This window comes from Hypomesus transpacificus, chromosome 9 (genome assembly GCF_021917145.1).
Source record: "Hypomesus transpacificus isolate Combined female chromosome 9, fHypTra1, whole genome shotgun sequence".
Lineage (NCBI taxonomy): Eukaryota > Metazoa > Chordata > Actinopteri > Osmeriformes > Osmeridae > Hypomesus > Hypomesus transpacificus.
The window spans coordinates 7665676-7686074 of NC_061068.1; the positions used below are offsets into that span (position 1 = coordinate 7665676).

A 20399-nucleotide genomic window follows, 5' to 3' on the forward strand; every position below is an offset into this window, starting at 1 on the left:
AAACACTATTGTTGAATAAATATGCGTGTCCACCCTAGGCCTTTTTGCCTGCTTCCTTCCTATATTGCAGACCTCCCATGACTGGTTAGGCATTTATACTAGATGCACTATTTGCCTTTCAGATTAAAGATATTAAGTTAGGCCTTGACCCCTTAAAGGTAAGTTAATTTGAGCATGACTGACACAATCTCTGAGACAGAAATAGGGTCAATAAGTCGACTTATCAACTTTTGATAAAGATGTTGCAGCAGATGGCATGGCACTACTTTAAAGGTATTTCAGGTGAAGACATTCGATACACGGCATTTGTCTTTGAGGACATTTTAAGTGACAGAGGTCAAAACCTGAATTGCCTTATAGTACTTTATGTTACAAATGTTATCAAGTATGCATCTTTCTGCATTTCATTAGTAGTATACTTTCAGGCAGTCATGACCCTAATTTATCTGATTCATTCCATAAAATTTTGTAGTCAGAGCCATTGACTGTGATATTGCGTCCTATCCTGGATCCACAGATTTTATCACAAGTGGGACATGTGTATGTAATAGTGGTGGTACTGGCAACCTTGGTTGTGTTTCTTTTATGCCTTCTTTCCTGTCTCCTGCCTGTCCTGTCTCCTGGCTGTCCTGTCTCCTGCCTGTCCTGTCTCCTGCCTGTCCTGTCTCCTGCCTGTCCTGTCCTCCTGCCTGTCCTGTCTCCTGCCTGTCCTGTCTCCTGCCTGTCCTGTCCTCCTGCCTGTCCTGTCCTCCTGCCTGTCCTGTATCCTGCCTGTCCTGTCTCCTGCCTGTCCTGTCTCCTGCCTGTCCTGTCTCCTGCCTGTCCTGTCTCCTGGCTGTCCTGTCTCCTGCCTGTCCTGTCTCCTGCCTGTCCTGTCCTCCTCCAGTGTTTTAGTCCCGTCTTGGCACATCTGACGCCAGGTGTTACGGTCAGCAGCCAAGCCCTCAAGGGCCCCAGGTCTGATTTTACACCTCTTCAGCGCTGTTTTTATTTGGTCTTTAAAGCGCTTCTTCTGCCCTCCAGCAGAGCGTTGGCCTTGGGCGAGCTGGCCATACAGCACTTTGTAAGGCAGCCGATTGCGTTGGCTGAGATACACATTCACACACGCACACATACAGATACACACAAATACACATACACACACACACACACTGATACACATACAGATACACACACAGATACACACACAGATACACACACAGATACACATGCACACACACACAAGCAAAACACAGGTTGGAAAAGAAAAAAAATCACGTTGTTCACATAACGTACAGTACCAGTCAAAAGTTTAGACACATTTTCCCATTCAATGTGTCCAAACTTTTGACTGGTACTGTATATATACGTATATATATATATAAAACAAGTCATAATAATTGACTTGTTTAATTCAATCATAACGGAGAGGAATGTATTGTATCAGTTGTATTTTTTCCTGTGTTATTTACTAATCTGTCTGTATACCTTTGTTATATTATTTACAGCGGTCATTTGTTGATACAACTGCAAATTTTGTGCGAATAAAATAAATAAAAAACGTTACCACCTTTCATATTCTAAAATCTGGAGTTGCTGGACGGGGTCTCTACTTGATGGCTCTCACACCCCATGTTTTTATGTACTGTAGCCTTGCTAGTCATATGTTGATAAGTAAGGGTCCAGATTTGATCGGATTTGTTTTTCTTCTGTATAAAAGGAATTGAATTTGCAAAGCATTGTTCTGTGGATTCCTGATCTCCTGAAACCTTCTTCTCAGCTCTGACTTGTCCTTGTACTCCTTCTCCTTCCTCACATCTTGCTTTCTGTCTCTCTGATACAATTATCATGGTAGTGTAGGTAAGAGTTAACCTTCATTTTTATTTCATTCATTTGCAATGTTATTAAATGTATATTCATTTACCTTACTTTGACCATTCTTGCTCTGATTTAACCCATATAGTCAAATGACTATAATTCTATTTGTCTTGGCATTATTTGGTTCATGCTAATACACTGTTCAGTTTCCCATCTTCCTTTAAACCATAAGGAATTAGTTTTGGTTGTTTGGCCAAAATTGTAACCCCTATAGTACAAAAAATTAACAGTATGAAAAGAGATGTATGCCTCTACCCCTGCAATTTTATAAATAGGTCATGGCTTCTGTTGGTCCGGTTCTTTGAGTACGACAGGACACAAGCAGAGAATTTTCCAGACTAAAGCAGCTTATTTGGACATTTGGGGTTCCGGGGAAATTCTGATTAGCAGAGCCTAATTCAATTTGACATTAGTTAAATCTGAAACACCTTAATCCCTCCGGATTTGATAGTTCAGTTTAGGGGAAGGAAGGTTTATCCAAAAATCTCAGGTGAGTCCATTTTAATCCCTCACCACAGTGTTCCTTGTTTTTTTCTCAGATTCCGTGTCTCATTTCGATTTCCTATAGGTGATGCATAGAGAAGGTTTACCCACAGACTCGAGAGGTTCTCTATGGTAAGGGAGTTTGGAGCCAGCCAACATGACGCACAAGAAAATAGTCTGTAAACTTTTCCTACTTTATGTTTTCTTCTTCTTAATTTCTTCTATTTAGGTTTTCAAGCCTGTTTCTTTAATATTTAAATGGAAGGCAGATGATCTCCAAAAGGCTGTTCTTAATTATGTTCATAGTTTTTTGTGTGGAGTTGTCTGAGCACAAAGTAGCCAAATTGTATCTGGGAAGTAGTCTAAGATACTTTTAAAACCCTATTATATTATTTAATGTGAAGAGATATATATTGATATTGTAAATGCATTTGATATATCTGCCACTTTTTGTATACAAACCTAGTTTGATTGCACAATGGGGCCAGATTCTTGTATTTCAATATCAATGTATAGTCTATGCGATTATAATTGTTTAATCAGTAGGCCTATTCCGCTCACACATCCTCTCTTTTTGTGCCTAGTCCAGTTTCACAGAATGATGCTGCACTGTTTCGAGGGTAGGTCTGGAATTCCGCTAGTTCTGAACTATTCGTGTTTGGTAAAAGTTCACTACTAGCAGAACTCGGATTTGCCCCCGATTTACGACGAGGAAATCCGAGAAGATGCGGGTCTTTCAAGTGCTTATTTATGAGTACCAAACTTTTCTGAATTTAATATGAGATAACGAATGTTAGGCAATTTAATTTGTTATATTTGCAATAAAATTGCTTATTTTAAGTGAATAAACGTAGGCCTAAATTGTTACATTGGGTGTGATGCGAACACACAATTGACTTTGTTTTGGTCACAAATAGTAGGACTATTTGTATTTAGGTTTAGGCTATGCTAATCTAGGGATGTATTGTTATTGTCCAAAGCCAGCTGTTTTACTCGTATAGTCTTAATTGCTTGTCTATCATCGCGATTTGTTTAGGATTAAAACTGTTTAGGATGCCTATGCCATTATTTTCAATTAGCCTACAATCGACCCGACCATGCAGAGTTTTTCAGGGTTGTTATTTTAAATGCAAGCGCAAACACGTTATATTTTCGCTTAACCTGTTACATGTTGTGTGAATGTATGTTTTGAAATTGCTACCGAAAATATATTTAAGTGACAAATGATCTAACCTTGCTGTTTCAGTTAGGCCTCTGATGGGAATCCAACACGGGATCATCGAACTTGCTGCATGTACAGTTGGATAACCATTGGTTATAACCTGCAATGGCCTTCTATATGAAATCCTTGTATGCGATTTTATGGTCAGTGTAGCATTTAGGCTACCCTACTTGATGTCAATATGTGAATTTGTAAAACGACATTGTACTCCTCTTGGTGTGCACGTGACCGGCGGGGGGTCCTCTCTGAAATGAATCTATGCAGGTTGGGATGTCTGGATGTTTTCTGATTAGCCTTTTAATCTACTCGAGACTCGCGCCTCGGCCATTAATTGTCATCTAAATAGCGGGACAATTATCCCCTATTTCTCGGCGGGAGAAATGGTTGAAATCCCTGAGAAATGTCTGAAATGCGTGAGTATCAGACGTTTACGGTCTGATCCTATCACGTTTGAGTCCACTAAGAGTGTGTCATTAGAAATATTGAATGCAAACCTTGTATTGTGGTGCTTTGAATACTAGGCTAGTATGCCAAAGACATTAAATAAATGCAAAGTGCAAATTTTATGCATAGTTGCTATGCTGTGGAGGTTGGCTAAATTATCTTTTCATTGCATACCGTATATCCATTAAATATTAGCATGATATTTTTTCGATTCTATAAACAGGATACAGATAGTATTCATTTTTAGTACAGGTGATCATACAAAGATCTGGGTATTATGCTAAGAACATCTTTATTTTACAGAACATCCTGGTTCCTATATCTAGGTCATTCCACCAGGTCACTCCAGATCTGAAAAGCTTGATCAGCCTCTTCCACTTTCCGGTATTGTAATCCTAACCCCTTCACTTGTGAGACCACAGTGATTGTTTTAGCCACTTAGGGAACAGTTCTTGAAGTATGCTAATATTCAACGGTTGGCAACAAGAAACTTTTACGAGGTGTAGGCTACCTAGAGTTTATAACTTTTTGACGTGTTACATTGACATGCTGCTTGCAGTACTCAACAGTCAAATGCAATAAACCAAATGATTATTCAATGGTCAGTTGACTGCACTTGAAACTGATACTTCGCTTCAGGTCTAATGTAAAGAGTCTACTTCTGATCTAAAAACGTGATTTACATGTATTTATGGACAATTATTCACACTTGTAATATCCTTTTTTCCTCTAACCCAATGATAAACTAGTATTTTACAGTATCCCATACAGTCCTTGTCATCTGTTTTCCATTTCAAAGCAACTTAACAGATCTACTACTTTTCACTCTTGTACATCCAATCTCACTCCAGTTTAGAAAAACCAATGAATTTATCAGTCCTCTTCCACTCAATCCACAGAAATCCTCATCCTTCTATGTAGAACTCAAGTCATCCAATTAAAACCTTTATTCTTCAGCTAAGTCTTTTTTGTCCGATCTTAATACTGACTTTCTTCACAGTTTGTTGCGTATGGGGCTGCACTGACCCCTGTCCACTGCTAAAAGTGCCTACAATAGGCATGTGAGCATCAGAACTGGACCAAGGAGCAATAGAAGAGGATGGCCTGGTCTGATGAATCACGTTTCCTTTAACATCACGTGGATGGCCAAGTGAATGTGCGTCGCTTACCTGGGGAGCACATGGCACCAGGATGCACTATAGAAAAAGACAAGACGGCGGAGGCAGTGTACAATTTGGGAAATGTTCTATCTAAGCATTGTTGCAAACCATGTACACTTTCATAGAAATGGTATTCCTTTATGGCAGTGGCATCTTTCAACAGGATTATGTAACCTGCCACAAAGCTACAATAGTTTAGGAAAGGTACGAGGAACACATCAACTAGTTCCAGGTGTTGACTTTGCCTCCAAATTTCCCAGATCTCAGTCCAATTGAGCATCTGTGGGATGTGCTGGACAAACAAGTACGATCCATGGAGGCTCCACCTTGCAACTTACAGTCATAGTGCCAGATACCACCTTCAGAGGTCTAGAGGATTCCATGCCTCAAAGGGTCAGGGCTGTTTTGGCTGCAAAAGGGGGAACGACACAATATTAAGCAGGTGGTCATGTTATGGCTGATTGGTAGAGCCTATCAGCTTTGTTAAATGAACTTTGAATAAAGGTCCTAAGAGGCTTCCAATGAAAATGATCAATTATAATAAACGTGGATATGGTGTTGTAGAAGTATTTTTTTTAATGCCTTTCACATGTGTTGCGATAAAATGTGTCTATGCTTCACACTGTATAACCTACTACTGTATGATAGGCTTAATGATCCTCTTTACTTTTTCACGTTAGTCTGTAATACGGGGCTGAGACGTGACCATTTTCATCCACTAGGTTGGGTAGTTGAGTGGGGTCTTATTGTTAGAACAAAGTCGACTAAAGTGTCCCCGCAGATTATTGATTTCTCATCTTGTTTTTGATTGATTAATTCAATTATATTATATTAGCATTACACATACTTCCAATGTAACAATACAAATGCTGAAATACAAATCGATTCGTTTTGCTTGATTTTTTTTGTTGCATGTGTCGCCATCTTTAGTAAGGGACAATATACTCTCCTACAAGCGTTATAGCTCATATCAATCTCAAGTTACTGTTTAGAATCCCGTAATTGTAATGCCCACTTACGCTGAATTTTATCTCAAAACCAATACAGCCTTAAAGAAAAATGTTGTACTGACGGTGAGGTGAATTAAAAAATAGCGGCTTCATGCCAATCGCCATACTTCTTTTGGGTGACGCCAAATTACTTCTCTATTCCTCCCTCTTGGTTGTCAAGAAGATGGCAGCTTCCAGGCAGGCATGAGAGGGAATACTTCTTCAAAAATTGAATGAACTTGGGCTACTGCTTTAAGATAAGACCCTCAGCGCATCTCATTAGAAATCGTGTATCTAAAGAAGTAAGTAAAATGGCACTGTGGTTTGAAAACCAGCAAATATTAATGTTTTGTTGTGGCAAACCGCTCGGCCATTTTTCTTGATGGAGCTTAAACGTAGGCCGATTTTCTAAAAGATGGCTGCTTCCAGAGACAGCATGAAAATAACAACATTCTTAATCTATGATATGAAATACAATTGTGGCCTTTATAAATGTGTCTTTTTTTTGCAAGTTACAATATTTTGTGAAATGTATTGTTATCGTAAATACTGTACTTGCATGAAGATGGTGCTTGGCACGTAGCTAGAAGCTACGTAGCTAGCTTTAACGTTATTCGTGTTGCTAGTTGTAGTTAGCTAGAAGCTAAATCAGCGCCGTTTTAGCTGGCTAGCCCAATAACCAAGCTTCTGGCTAAGCAAGTTCGTGTTGACTGCTAACAGAGTTAGCAAGCTAACGCGAGCTACATAGCTCGCTTTAGTTCAGTAAAGTTATGAGTACGTCACTTAAATTAAGTTATGTTTGCATTGCTATTAAATTATTAGCAAGTGTAAGTTCAACGTTTCAATAGAATGCATCTGATTAGCAGGACTAGTAGAGCAAATCGACTAGCGTTAACTATAGCGGTAGCTACAAATATTAGCCTATAGCTAGCTAGCCTTGCAGTATGTTACAATAAGGCGACTTCCAAAGAAATATGTACATTATAATATATTTTTAAGAAAGGTCTCGTTTTATTGTACTAACTTTTCTTTTCATGTCATGTTGTCACAATTACATTTTATCATTTTGACGTGTTTTAGCCTGGTCAACGCCGTTTTTTATCTGTCGTTAATTTGTTTTACATACTGGGCCGCCTCACGGTGCACCAGATCCCTAGTAGTGATGACAAAATGTGTCCAGTTATGAGTTCAGCTAGCCACTGTTTTGGTCCCAAGGGGTATATCAGGTGTTGCCAATATCCCAACCACCAATTCATTTCAATTAACCAACTTATGTATCCATGAGAGTCTACGATGAAAACACTATTTTGTTTTTAAATACCCCCCCCCCCCCCACCCCCTGGTTTATTATGAAGCGTGTTCACTTGTAGATATGAAAACGAATGGACCTATTTGTTTTATCGCCATTTTTTTTTTACCCAAGCGGAGGTTTGTTTAGTTACAAGATGGTGGAAATCAATGGGTGCAACAAACAATTAACAATATGGACTGTATGCTTCATTTGCAAAACTTGGATTGTATCGTTCGATTAAAATATTAAGTCTAATTCGGGAATGTGTACTAATTTGACCTATTGACTTTTCTTGACTGTTTTCCACCCCAAGCAATGAAATGGTGCATTTACACTGTCTTAAATGTGTTGTTATTTCTAATTCTTCAATAATAAATGGACCATTTTACACGTGCCCTGCTCTTGTAACATCGAATAATCACTTGCACGTGTAGATTGCGATGGTGCTCAATCATCTCAGAAACTAGGTAGCCAGCAAACAGTTAAACCACAAAGCCGGCATGCCTAAGTTATAGTTTGAAAAAAATAACTTTGTTTTGTGTTTGTGAATTCTTTTTTCAGAGGTTATGTCTTCTTCCGGTTCCATTGTTTCTGGGACCACTGGTGCCGTTTTGCAACCTCGATGGAAGCGAGTTCTTGGATGGTCTGGTCCTGTCCCTCGTCCCAGACATGGACACAGAGCCGTTGCAATAAAGGAATTGATGGTTGTGTTTGGAGGAGGGAACGAGGGAATCGTTGACGAATTACACGTGTATAATACAGGTAAGATCTTATTTATAAACTTAAATATAAATTTTCACATTTTAAATATGTAGTTATAATAATTTGTACCTATAGAAACGTACACTTTGGAAGGGATACGTTATTTTACAGTTTGTTACAATTGAGATGGAAGGAAATGCTTGTAAATTTGAAATTGGCGTCCTCTAGTGGACTTACAAGTAAACGTGCGGTTAAAAAATGGCGCGCTAAAAGAAAATGGAAGATTTATGGTGTTGTTAATCAGTATCAGACAGGCGCGCCAGAATCAGTCTCGCTACTGGCGCGAATGCAACTTAATGCAGGGCTCTCAAGTCTCACGCATTGCAACCATTTCTCACGCAACACCTTGTATTTCCCACGCTGAGAAGTATGTGATAGCTTGTCCCACAATATACAAGTTTTCTGCTAAGGTGGTGTGACGAGTTATACAGAGTTAAATGCCACCTACCAGCCAATCAGAAGCGACCCCCGAAATAGATTTCCATTGATCACTTTTTGCTTTTGTTTTGAAAAAGCAGTATACGTTGATTTAAACAGTGGAAAACTTAAAACTACTCCATTCTGTTTTTGTTCTAGCAACAAACCAGTGGTTCATCCCTGCAGTTCGGGGTGACATTCCCCCAGGCTGTGCCGCATACGGATTTGTTTGTGATGGCACCAGACTGTTGGTTTTTGGCGGAATGGTGGAGTATGGAAAGTACAGCAATGATCTCTTTGAGTTACAGGTAATTCACTTTTTTGCTGGTAATTCAATTTCTGATTAGGACATATTGATTGGTATCCTCTTGATTTTTATCTGGTATAAACACTGTTTGATGTGGGAAGCAGTACCTATGAAACTGACATTTATCATTTTAGGATTAAAGTTTGTGCTAGTTGGCTTCAAGAATATTATTATGTCAGACTTATCATTGCCCAGTATGATATATTTCTTGGGATACATCATACTATTTACTATTCTCATTTAGGCCAGTCGATGGGAATGGAAAAAGTTGAAACCCAAGGCCCCCAAAAATGGTCCCCCACCTTGTCCTAGACTTGGCCACAGTTTTTCCCTGGTTGGGAACAAATGCTACCTATTTGGTGGACTGGCAAATGATAGCGAGGACCCCAAAAATAACATTCCCAGGTACGTTGTTTGTGGAATGAGGCTTTATTAACGTACCGTCATATTTTTATAGGTGCTTTACAAGTATACACATGTTTCCATTCATGAGTCCTGATGATTTTGTGCACATAAAGGAATAGAGTATGTCCTAAAGTTGAAGTGTTGTATTTTCCAGATACCTGAATGATCTGTACACGTTGGAGCTTCGTGCTGGCTCCAGTGTGGTGGGCTGGGACATCCCCATCACATACGGCATCCTGCCGCCTCCTCGGGAGAGCCACACTGCCGTGGTGTACACGGAGAAAACCAGCAAGAAATCTCGCCTTATCATCTATGGAGGGATGAGTGGCTGTCGCCTAGGGGATTTATGGAGCCTTGACATTGGTACATTTTACACTGTTTCAGTCAGTTCACTGAACACAAGTTCAGGTCTATGTCTGACACGAACGGAAAAGTAGTCTTTCCAATCATCTATCATCATTTTCTTATCTTTCATTTGTAGAGTCCCTGACCTGGACCAAACCATCAGTGAATGGGACATCCCCACTGCCCAGGAGTCTCCATTCTGCCACTACCATTACAAACAAGTGAGATGCTACTTGATATTGATCTTACAGCAATTCCATCATCACAGCATTGACGTTATAGTGTTGACAGTTGAAAGTTACTCAGTAACTCCCTGGGTTGCTTGCTACTGATTTCCTTCTGTTTCATAGGATGTATGTGTTTGGGGGATGGGTTCCACTGGTTATGGATGATGTCAAGGTGGCAACACATGAGAAGGAATGGAAGTGCACAAACACACTGGCCTGCCTGAATCTTGGTTTGTCTTTTGAACATTGGTTCAGAATAATGACATTACATTAGTTTGAATTGCTCATTCATGTCTGTGTGAAGTCTGAGCCACAGTTCATAAATGTTGCTGTGGCATCCAAAGACTAGACACTTAAGCTGTGTTTTGAATCCGACTCCTCCTTCACTCATTCCCTATATTTGTACCAGTAGGGCCTGCATTGGGTGAAAGTGAATGAAGTAATGAATAACTTTCGGATACAGTTTTGTTATTTTGCAACTGATAAGACTGCATGGTGTTGTATAAACAAGTTACATGTCAGCTTTCACATCCTTTAAATAACCTAGAACTTATGTTGTGCCCTTTAGGGAAGTGTTATTTTGTATCGTTCAGGTAGCACTTTTGCAAAAGAGGAAAGATTGATGCTAACTTGTTTTTTGAACAGTTAAACAGTTAGTTGAAACTACTTGTAAACCAAGTTTGCCAATGATTTGTCAAAATCATAAATTTTGCATAAAGACGGTGTGTAAATTCCACTGTTGGAAGACATTCAAATAAAATTGGCTTAACATCAATTAACTGCTATGGGGTAGGGAGTATATTCAGATACAGCTTGAGTCTCTAAACGATCATCAGTATTGTGACGGTGTATTCCAGATTGTATTGACTTTTCTTTCATATCTCTATAGACTCCATGTATTGGGAAACAGTTGTGATGGATACTCTGGAGGACAACATCCCTCGGGCCCGCGCAGGACATTGCTCTGTGGCTATTAACTCCAGGTTGTACGTTTGGAGTGGACGAGATGGTTACCGGAAAGCTTGGAACAACCAAGTTTGCTGCAAAGACCTCTGGTACCTTGAGACAGGTGAGAAAGTTCTAAATTACCATTCCAAAAGTGAAACCAATATTTTCTACTGTTGTGGAGGTACAACAAAATGTCTATTCATAAAGATGTGGCAGTTCATTTCAGATGAGGAATTGAATGGAATTACGCATGTTAGATCATAAATCTAAGGATATGTGTATTCATTGTAATTTGGTAAAAAGAAAGCAACTACATTTCTGAAAAAACAATGCAAGTCTTGGATCCAATCGTTTGGACACAACCTACATTTTAAAAAGTTTCCCTGTGTATCACTCTTATTGAGGTTTACGTTCCTAGTCATTTTGTATGGAGTACCAGGCAGATGATAATTGACGATTGTATCATCATGCGTGTCGTGTTTCCAGAGAGGCCACACGCTCCAGCGAGGGTGCAGCTTGTTCGTGCCAACACCAACTCTCTGGAGGTCAGCTGGGGAGCACTATCCACAGCAGACACCTACCTGCTGCAGCTCCAGAAGTATGACATCCCGTCTGCTCCAGCTGCAACGTCACCAGCTCTGAGCGCCACCCCGTCCCTGCCAGGGAGCTCTCCCAGGAGTCCAGCCCCGGCCGCTGCTGCGCCGTCTGCCCAGAGCCTTCCACACGCAGGTATCACTCCCTCTGCCCAGAGCCTTCCACACGCAGGTATCACTCCCTCTGCCCAGAGCCTTCCACACGCAGGTATCACTCCCTCTGCCCAGAGCCTTCCACACGCAGGTATCACTCTGTCTGCCCAGAGCCTTCCACACGCAGGTATCACTCCCTCTGCCCAGAGCCTTCCACACGCAGGTATCACTCCCTCTGCCCAGAGCCTTGCACACGCATGTATCACTCCCTCTGCCCAGAGACTTGCACACGCAGGTATCACTCCCTCTGCCCAGAGCCTTCCTTCTCATCAACATGTCAGGGAGCCATCTGCCTGCTTCCATAGCCGTTAATAATTGGAATTTCTGTTTTGCTCCTTTTGACCTTTAGTTAAAACAAATGTAACTGTGTAGATGGTGTGCAATTCCTAATAATTTGCTTTTGTATTTTTTATTACACAGCCATCTTGAAGGTTGCAGCTCCTCAGTCTTGCACTGGGGCATCTATTGTCACTGTGCGCCCAAATCAGGTTGGTAAATCGCCTGTCACTGTGACATCACTTCCTGCAGGAGTTCGCATGGTTATGCCTGCCCAAACCACCCAAGGAGCGGTATGAACAGCATTTACATTTTTATTCTGGTTTATCATTTAACGCCTTACACCTATGCAGAATGTTGAAGTAAAACATATTTTTTTCTAGCCAATTGGCAGCAGCCCTCAGATGAGTGGCATGGCAGCGTTAGCTGCAGCTGCAGCAGCCACACAGAAGATCCCACCCTCATCACCAGGCACCATGCTCGGCCTACCAGCAGGTGCCACTATTGTCAAATCAGTGGCAGTCTCTCCTGGCTCAACCACAGTCAAAATGGCATCTCCAGTCATGGTACGAGTTATCCCAAAAGAACATTGTGAGGGGAAACACTGAGATATAGATACGTGTGTGTGTGTAAATACTCATTTTAAGTGTGTTAAATGTTGTTTTCTGGCTCCAGGTGAGTAACCCAGCCACCCGTATGCTGAAGACTGCTGCAGCACAGGTGGGCACGTCCAGTGTGTCGTCTCCCAACACATCCACACGACCCATCATCACTGTGCACAAGTCTGGCACCGTCACTGTGGCCCAGCAGGCTCAGGTGGTCACTACAGTGGTGGGAGGAGTCACCAAGACCATCACCCTGGTCAAGAGCCCCCTGACCATGGGAAGCAGCGGGACACTGGTAAGATACTAACCCTGGAGGAAAGTTGTTGCCACTGAGTGAGGAATGCTGTGGGGGATGAATGCTTCAAGTTGTTGTTCCTTCGAGTCTGTTGATATGCATGCAAGGAATTCTGGGAACTGTATCAAATCTTGTTTTACACTTTGAGTTGGTGGAACTTTATCTTGCCTGTCATAGGACTCGTATGACATGCTCCATGCCAGAACCTCTTGATTAGAAGTGCTGAATCACAGTGGTGGTCAAAATGGTCCTTGTGACCGTAAGATAATGAACAGCATGTGTTCATAGGTCTCCATGACGTTAGGATCAGTTAGGTTTGGACTCGTGGAGAGCCTCAGCTTTACCTGTCACCTTGACAAGCTGAAGTCCCAACTCCTAAACCTCCACTACTGTGTTTTCTGGTGACTCATAAACTTGAGTCTCTCTCCTATGTCAGCAGATCTCCAACCTTGGCAAGATGATGTCTGTGGTGCAAACCAAGCCAGTGCAGACATCAGCTGTTACAGGCCAGGTTTCCACTAACCCTCTCACACAAATCATACAGGTCAGCTATCTGCATGAGTGCCGGAAAAGGAGGTGGCTTAACTCCATAGACAGGAATCAGACGTCTTTTGCGTGATCCTTTTCATGATCCACCATGTCCTTTACCAGACAAAGGGTCCTCTCCCAGCTGGCACCATCCTGAAGCTGGTGACCTCAGCAGATGGCAAGCCCACCACCATCATCACCACCTCCCAGGCAGGCACAGGGAATAAACCAACCATTCTGAACATCAGTGGCATGTCACCAACCACAACCAAGCAGGGCACCACAATCATCAAGACCATCCCCATGTCGGCTATCATGAGCCAGCCTGGAGCCACAGGTTAGAGATGCACACAAACAGTTCAATAGCAATTGGGATGGGAGTGGCCTTAGCTGGCAGTTGTGTTGACTGGGCACTGGATGATTTATTTTGTTAATAAAGATAAAACCAGACAACATCAGCATAACCGTAGCCTGTTGACTTGTGGCTTTCCTGACTTACAGGTGTGACGAGCAGTGCAGGAATGAAAACGCCCATCACCATCCTCACCACCAAGATGATGACCACTGGCACTGCTGGCAAAATCATAACGGCCATGCCCAAGCTGGGATCTGCAGTCGGCCAGCAGGGACTGACTCAGGTACCTCATCCATTTTGGACTGTTTTGTTTAACTTCAGTGACACTTGTATTTGTATTTAGTTTATTTTTACTGGGACAGTGCACATTAATCAACGTTTTAAGTAAAAGTGCCGGTTTCAGCCAGCTGGCTAATTTTCAACCGCAGTCCCTGGGCAAGTTATTAAAAACAGTTACAATACAATCATTGAACAATGAACACACGCAGGGCAACATAGGACAAGCAAGACACAGCATACAGAGAGCAATAAGCAACCAGACAAAATCCATAAAATAAACAAAGTGTTTCCACACCTTACAAGCCACAAACAACATGGAAAGCCACAATACATAGCTGGGATTATGTTTACAAATCTGGTTGACCTTTAGCCATGTCTTCATGTTTTTGGTAAAAGTGTGATAGTTGGTGCAGTTATGTGTGTCTGATGGCAGTGTATTCCAGACATTTGAAGCTCTCACAGAGAAAGCGGATTTACCAAAAGTGCTTTTCCTTAAGGGAACTATACAGTCGCCTCTCATGGCAGACCTTGTGGTTCGGCTGCCAAATGTTTTTGTTTTTTGTTTGACAAAAGTACTGAGTGGAGGGGGAGCCAGGCCATGGGGGATCTTGAATACAAGGCATGCGTCGGTGTATTGCACAAGATCTTCCCATCATGCTTTCTGATGATGTGACAGTGGTGATGGCTGTTAGGCTTTCTGTCAAGCACTTTAAAAGCCTGGTTGTAGACAGACTGAATAGGTTTTAATGTTGTACAGCAAGCTTGGGCCCATCTAGTCAAGCAGTATGTTAAGTGAGGGAGTATCATAGATTTGAAGTACAGTTTTACATTTAATCTTTTTTTTTTTGTTGTCAGTCAGTTTTGCTACCTCTGTAGTTAAACAATTCCGTATAAATCGGAAATTAGCTAGGTTGAATTTGGTTATTTGAATGACCTTTTTCACCTGCTTTTTAAAAGAAAGGTTGGAATCCAGTATGATGCCAAGGTACTTAAAATGTGATGCTACCAGGAGCTTCTCCCCTGACACATGGACATCTGGCTCAGTAGCATCTGTTGCCCTCTTTGTGAAGAACATGCAGACAGTTTTTTTTCACATTGAGATGCAAACACGAGTCACTGAGGCACTTTGTAACCTGGACCATTACAGTATTATTGTCTTCAGTCACCTGTAGAAAAGATCATATAGTTACTACAACAACACAGTTGTTACTTGACCCTTTTGAGATTCTTTACTTGAATCAGAATCATTGAAAAAGAACTCCTCAGTGCCTCCTGGAATATCATCCTGGACATCCACGTCTTTCTAGGTGGTTCTGAAAGGCGCTCCAGGCCAACCTGGCACCATCTTGCGCACTGTGCCGATGGGAGGAGTCAGAGTGGTCACCCCTGGTACCGTGTCTGCCGTCAAGCCCACTGTCACTACGCTGGTCGTCAAGGGAACTACCGGTAAGGGTGTCGTGTCAGTCCAGATTAACTGTCATTTTACCTCTAGTAGGAAAATAACTGACATGACCCCTTTTCCAGGTGTCACAACTCTGGGGACCGTGACAGGCACTGTCTCCACCAGCCTGGCAGGGGGCAGTGTTGCCAGTGCCAATGCCTCCCTGGCCACTCCAATCACCACATTGGGCACCATTGCCACTTTGTCCAGCCAGGTCATTAACCCCACTGCCATCACTGTGTCAGCTGCTCAGACAAGCCTGACCACAGCTTCCTCTCTGCCCTCATCCACTATCACCATGCAGGTACTCTCTATTCTACTTGTCTTTTCTTGGAAGTACTGTGTTTTTAGATGTTGGATAACCTTTCATGTTTCTCTCCTCCTGTGTCTCCCAGTCTGTACCCCAGCCCACCCAGGTGACTCTCATTACCACCCCCAGTGGGGTAGAGGCCCAGCCAGTGCAGGACCTCCCTGTGTCCATCCTGGCCTCGCCTACCTCGGAGCAGCCCAGCTCCACAGAGGCTGGATCTGGGGATGGTACTGGCACTGTCACCCTGGTCTGCTCCAACCCCCCTTGTGAGACCCACGAGACAGGCACCACCAACACTGCTACAACAGCCTCCTCAAACATGGGCGGGGTGCAGAGGGTCTGCTCCAACCCCCCCTGTGAGACACATGAGACTGGCACCACCAACACTTCTACTCAGGCCTCGTCTAGTATGGGTACTGGGCAGACTGGCACTGTGCAGAGAGTGTGTTCCAACCCGCCATGCGAGACCCACGAAACGGGGACCACCAACACCTCTTCGACAGCCACATCCAGCATGGGTGGCAATGAGACCACCACAGGAACAGGATCAGTGCAAAGGGTGTGCTCCAACCCTCCCTGTGAAACCCACGAGACAGGCACCACAAATACGGCCACCACTGCCTCTTGCAACATGGAGCCTGGCGAGGGCACAGGTATAGCACCAAAATATTCCCCTTAGTCAGAGAGCACATGGAACATTTGGTTAGAATTGATTAGCGTAATTCCTCCTCCGATTGAGTTTGCTTTGTAGCTTGTTACCTTAAATCTGTATTACCCTACCGTTGTCTCTGCTGACCCCCACAGCCCAGCAGAGTGACGAAGGAGCTGGAAGTGCCACCAACACAGAGGTCCCCTCCACAGCATCAGCTACCAGCGCAGAGGTCCCCTCTACCACAGCATCAGCTACCAGCGCAGCCACCACCACCACCACCCAGGGCCGGGCCATCACCACAGTGACCCAATCCACCCCAGCCCCTGGACCCTCAATACCTGTAAGAGCACCAGTAGACCCACTGCCTAATGGTCTACTCTACTAGTCTACACCACCTGTTTTATTTTCAAACCAGTTCGTCAGCAGCTGGTTGAAGAAGAATGCAAATCGTCAACTCTGTCCCTGTCTGTCCAGTCTATTTCATCCATCAGTGCAGCGGCCTCCACAGAAGAGCCCATGCAGACCGAGGATGCTGCATCGGCGGCAGCTGTGCCCATGGAGGAGGGGGGCATGCACTCAGAGGCACGGACTCCACCAATTATTCCAAGAACACCATCATCATATCATAATCTTTCTTGCAGTGGGTTTGATTGGTGTGTTTTCCTCCAGATGGGAGCAGATGCAGCCGTGGGTCTGCCTCCAGAGCTGATGTCAGAGGGCCAGGGCGCCACCCTCATGGTGACGGGGCTGTCCGCTGAGGAGCTGGCCGTCACTGCAGCGGCTGAGGCAGCGGCCCAGGCTGCTGCCACGGAGGAGGCCCAGGCGCTGGCCATCCAGGCTGTCCTCCAGGCTGCACAGCATGCTGTCATGAGTGAGTCCCTTTTTAGCTCCAGGCAATCTGCTGATACAGGAGTGCAGGAAGGTCAAGATGACCTTTACAAAATGTGTTGTTATCGTCCTACTAGCGCTGGACAAAATGGCAAGAAAAAGAATCACATTTTACTAAAAACGAACCAGACAAGACAATGGAATTATTCAAATCAGTATTTTTATGTTAACAGTAAAAATGAATAACTGTTCTACAGATTGGGTAGGGCAATTTCAGCAAATGACTTTTGGCTTGGCATCTTGTATCTGTTTTCAACTATATCATCATATAGAAAGATGTCTTAGCAGGTGTCCTCGAGATGACACGGGGTAACTCGCAGCGCCACAGACTTGTTCCACTTGGCTGAGTGCCTCTGGGAGATGCTGGAATCAATTGTGTGTTCTTCTCCTCCCAGACGAGGGGGAATCAGGCTCAGATGGCCAGCAGTCCACCACCATCCCCATCGTGCTGACCCAGCAGGAGCTGGCCGCCCTGGTGCAGCAGCAGCAGCAGCTCCAGGAGGCCCAGGCCCAGGCTCAGGCAGCAGTCCAGCAGCAAGCAGCTGCCCCCCAGGCCAGCCTGCCCACTGAGGGCCTGGCCCCAGCAGACAGCCTCAATGATCCTGCCGCCGAGAGCAACGGGCACAATGAGATGGCTGCTGCAGCTGTCACCAGCGCTGTGGCCTCACTGCAGCCACGCACCTCTGAGAGTAAGGGGGTTTTGTGATTAGTTCATGTACATTTATTCTTGATGTATTTTGGGCTCTTTTGGATTAACCTGTTGTTTCCCCAACAACTCAGCTCTAGCTCCCTCGAGCACGTTTGCACTGGCAACTGTGGCCAGTCCAGCCAAGCTGCAAGCTGCTACTGCATTAACTGAGGTGGCCAATGGCATTGAGGGCGGGGTAAGTTTACTACTTTATGTTTAGAATTTAGTACTGTCCTGTGGCATGAAAAAAACATGTTCTAATATATATATATATATATATATCTCTTTTGGTCCTTTAAAGAAACAAACCCCTCAACCTGTCCCTATGAAGAGCCTTGTAAAAAAAGAGAACCAGTGGTTCGATGTTGGAATTGTGAAGGTGACAAACATGGTGGTCACCCACTTTTATATGCCAGGAGATGACTCTCAAGTAGAGGTAAGTCCTACACAGTGTTGTGACTGGGTGGTCGCCATGAGTGACACCAGGACGGCTCTAATCATGTTTGTTTATCGTAGGATGACTCGGGCAACATGCCAGACTACACTCAGATGAAGAAAATGGAGCTGCAGTCTGGCACAGCCTACAAGTTCCGTGTTGCTGGCATCAACGCTTGTGGTCGTGGAGCTTTCTCGGAGATCTCGGCTTTCAAGACCTGCCTACCAGGCTTCCCTGGGGCACCGTGTGCCATCAAAATAAGCAAGGTAAAGGTCTCGCTAGTCTCAGATTGTAGCGTTGTCATCTTGTATTGAACCGATAACTCAAGATGTTCCCTTTGAACTGTTCATGGAGGTCAGTAGCTTACCCACTGTTTATTTTCCTACTCAGAGCCCAGATGGAGCCCACCTGACCTGGGAGCCTCCCTCTGTGACGTCAGGGAAGATTATTGAGTACTCTGTATACCTGGCCATTCAGAGCAGCCAGACAGCCGAGCCCAAGGCCTCCACCCCTGCCCAGCTGGCCTTCATGCGCGTGTACTGTGGGCCAAACCCTTCCTGCCTGGTGCAGTCCTCCAGCCTCTCCAATGCCCACATTGACTACACCACCAAGCCAGCCATCATCTTCCGCATTGCGGCCCGCAATGAAAAGGGCTACGGCCCTGCTACACAAGTCAGATGGCTGCAAGGTGAGCACACCTGCTTGTAACTACACAAGTGTTTTCACTTTGTTAATGCTTTTTTTTATTTTTTTATGTATGTATTGTTTTCTGTTTTAGAGTCCAGCAAAGATGGCGCCTCAGCTAAACCTGCCCCTAAAAGACCGGTATCTTCACCTGATGTGTAAGTTATGGTTTTGCATGTATTTTACAAACGTCTAATTGGTTGGGATCTTCTTTAACCACTCATTAAAACAAAAAACTGTCTGCCCCAGCAGTAAGGCGATTGGTCAAAAGAAAGCAAGAACGGACCAGTAAGAAAGCAAGACATCACCCCCCCACCTGCTGTTTGCTCCCTCCATCTTCATCCTGAATTCACCCCAACTTTTGACCCAGGTCCAACCATCTACAGTGGCAAATCAAAAGAGAACCCACGGCATCAATCTGACATGTTTTTGCAAGAAATTTCCATTTTGTAGTTCATACAATTTTTTAAGTAACACAAATGAAAAGCACATTCTAGCTTTTTCTTTTGTCCTCCCAAATCATTTTGGCTTTGCGAGCTAGGTGCCTGCCTGAGCTTTGATACTATTGTTTAGTTTTTTACATCTTTTGGGGATGATAACAGACAGGAGAGGATGTACAGCTGAAGGTTGATAAGGTAGGAGGAATAATCAACATTGAAAACACATCAAGCACTTGTCCTTCAATAAAGGGGACAAATCCCCCCTCCGAAGAAATTTGCTTCATCAAGAAACCAATCTGTACAGACATCATTCTGGACTCCTGGTAATGTCATCACTGTGCGCTTTAACCCTGAGAGGAGGACTGATGGCAGATGCCTGGAAGTGGACAGAGGAATGAGGAAGGAGGAGTTTTGTAAAGGACAGACTTTGATAGGACTGAGACTTGCAGCACACAAAAATCTTGCAAAATCTTCCCCAAAAATGGCAGGCAATGCTAATAGCAGGAATGCTGAAGATCTTTGTGTAGTTTATTTTTGTATTTTTAAAGCTTTTCTTGTGTGTATGTGTATGTCAGTGTGCATTTTGTTTTGTTTTTTACACTATTGTTCAACCCCATAGTTGAAGTGTTTGTGGGAGGAGGGGTGGCGGAGTTGAGGTAGCCACTGTATTTTAAATCTTGGTTCAATCAGTTGTATGTTGTTTTATCGGAGAGTATGAAAAAGAACAACTTTTTGTATTTGTTCTGACTAGGATGCAGAGGCTATGGGACTGAAGGGAACTTTAAATAGACCCAGGGAGAGAAACCTTTACTTTTGTTTACTACAACTTCCAATGCTTATGTCACTTAATGTATGCCAAACCTAGATACATGGGAATATAATGAAAATGGTATCACATCAACATCTTATATTCCTCAAG

The 20399-nt window shown here is 43.5% G+C and overlaps 1 protein-coding gene across 6 annotated transcripts; it reads left to right on the forward strand.

The window, feature by feature from the left end:
* The first annotated feature begins 6302 nt into the window (after window positions 1-6302).
* Window positions 6303-20202, forward strand: hcfc1a (host cell factor C1a). 6 transcript variants are annotated; one of them, XM_047024902.1, is made up of 28 exons: window positions 6303-6457; window positions 8008-8208; window positions 8785-8933; window positions 9177-9337; window positions 9492-9700; window positions 9819-9903; window positions 10033-10139; window positions 10799-10978; window positions 11344-11658; window positions 12024-12172; window positions 12263-12445; window positions 12555-12779; window positions 13216-13323; window positions 13431-13644; window positions 13809-13945; window positions 15249-15387; window positions 15466-15686; window positions 15778-16345; window positions 16497-16684; window positions 16819-16926; window positions 17014-17215; window positions 17628-17921; window positions 18013-18116; window positions 18222-18356; window positions 18437-18622; window positions 18747-19044; window positions 19135-19198; window positions 19290-20202. In XM_047024902.1, the coding sequence occupies exons 2-28, from the start codon at window positions 8013-8015 to the stop codon at window positions 19330-19332; spliced, it is 4968 nt and encodes a 1655-aa protein (XP_046880858.1). In that variant the 5' UTR covers window positions 6303-6457; window positions 8008-8012; the 3' UTR covers window positions 19333-20202. The 6 variants fall into 6 exon arrangements, with proteins under 6 accessions (XP_046880858.1, XP_046880859.1, XP_046880860.1 ...); XM_047024903.1 differs by having other exon boundaries at window positions 19293-20202; XM_047024904.1 differs by having other exon boundaries at window positions 11344-11586.
* Window positions 20203-20399: the final 197 nt, after the last annotated feature.

Excerpts from the sequence above, each read along its gene's own strand:
- hcfc1a (XM_047024902.1), top strand. The coding sequence starts at position 8,013 with ATGTCTTCTTCCGGTTCCATTGTTTCTGGGACCACTGGTGCCGTTTTG. Across the intron at positions 10,140-10,798 it reads ACTGGCCTGCCTGAATCTTG|ACTCCATGTATTGGGAAACA; the intron begins GTTTGTCTTTTG and ends ATATCTCTATAG. Across the intron at positions 12,446-12,554 it reads AAATGGCATCTCCAGTCATG|GTGAGTAACCCAGCCACCCG; the intron begins GTACGAGTTATC and ends TTCTGGCTCCAG.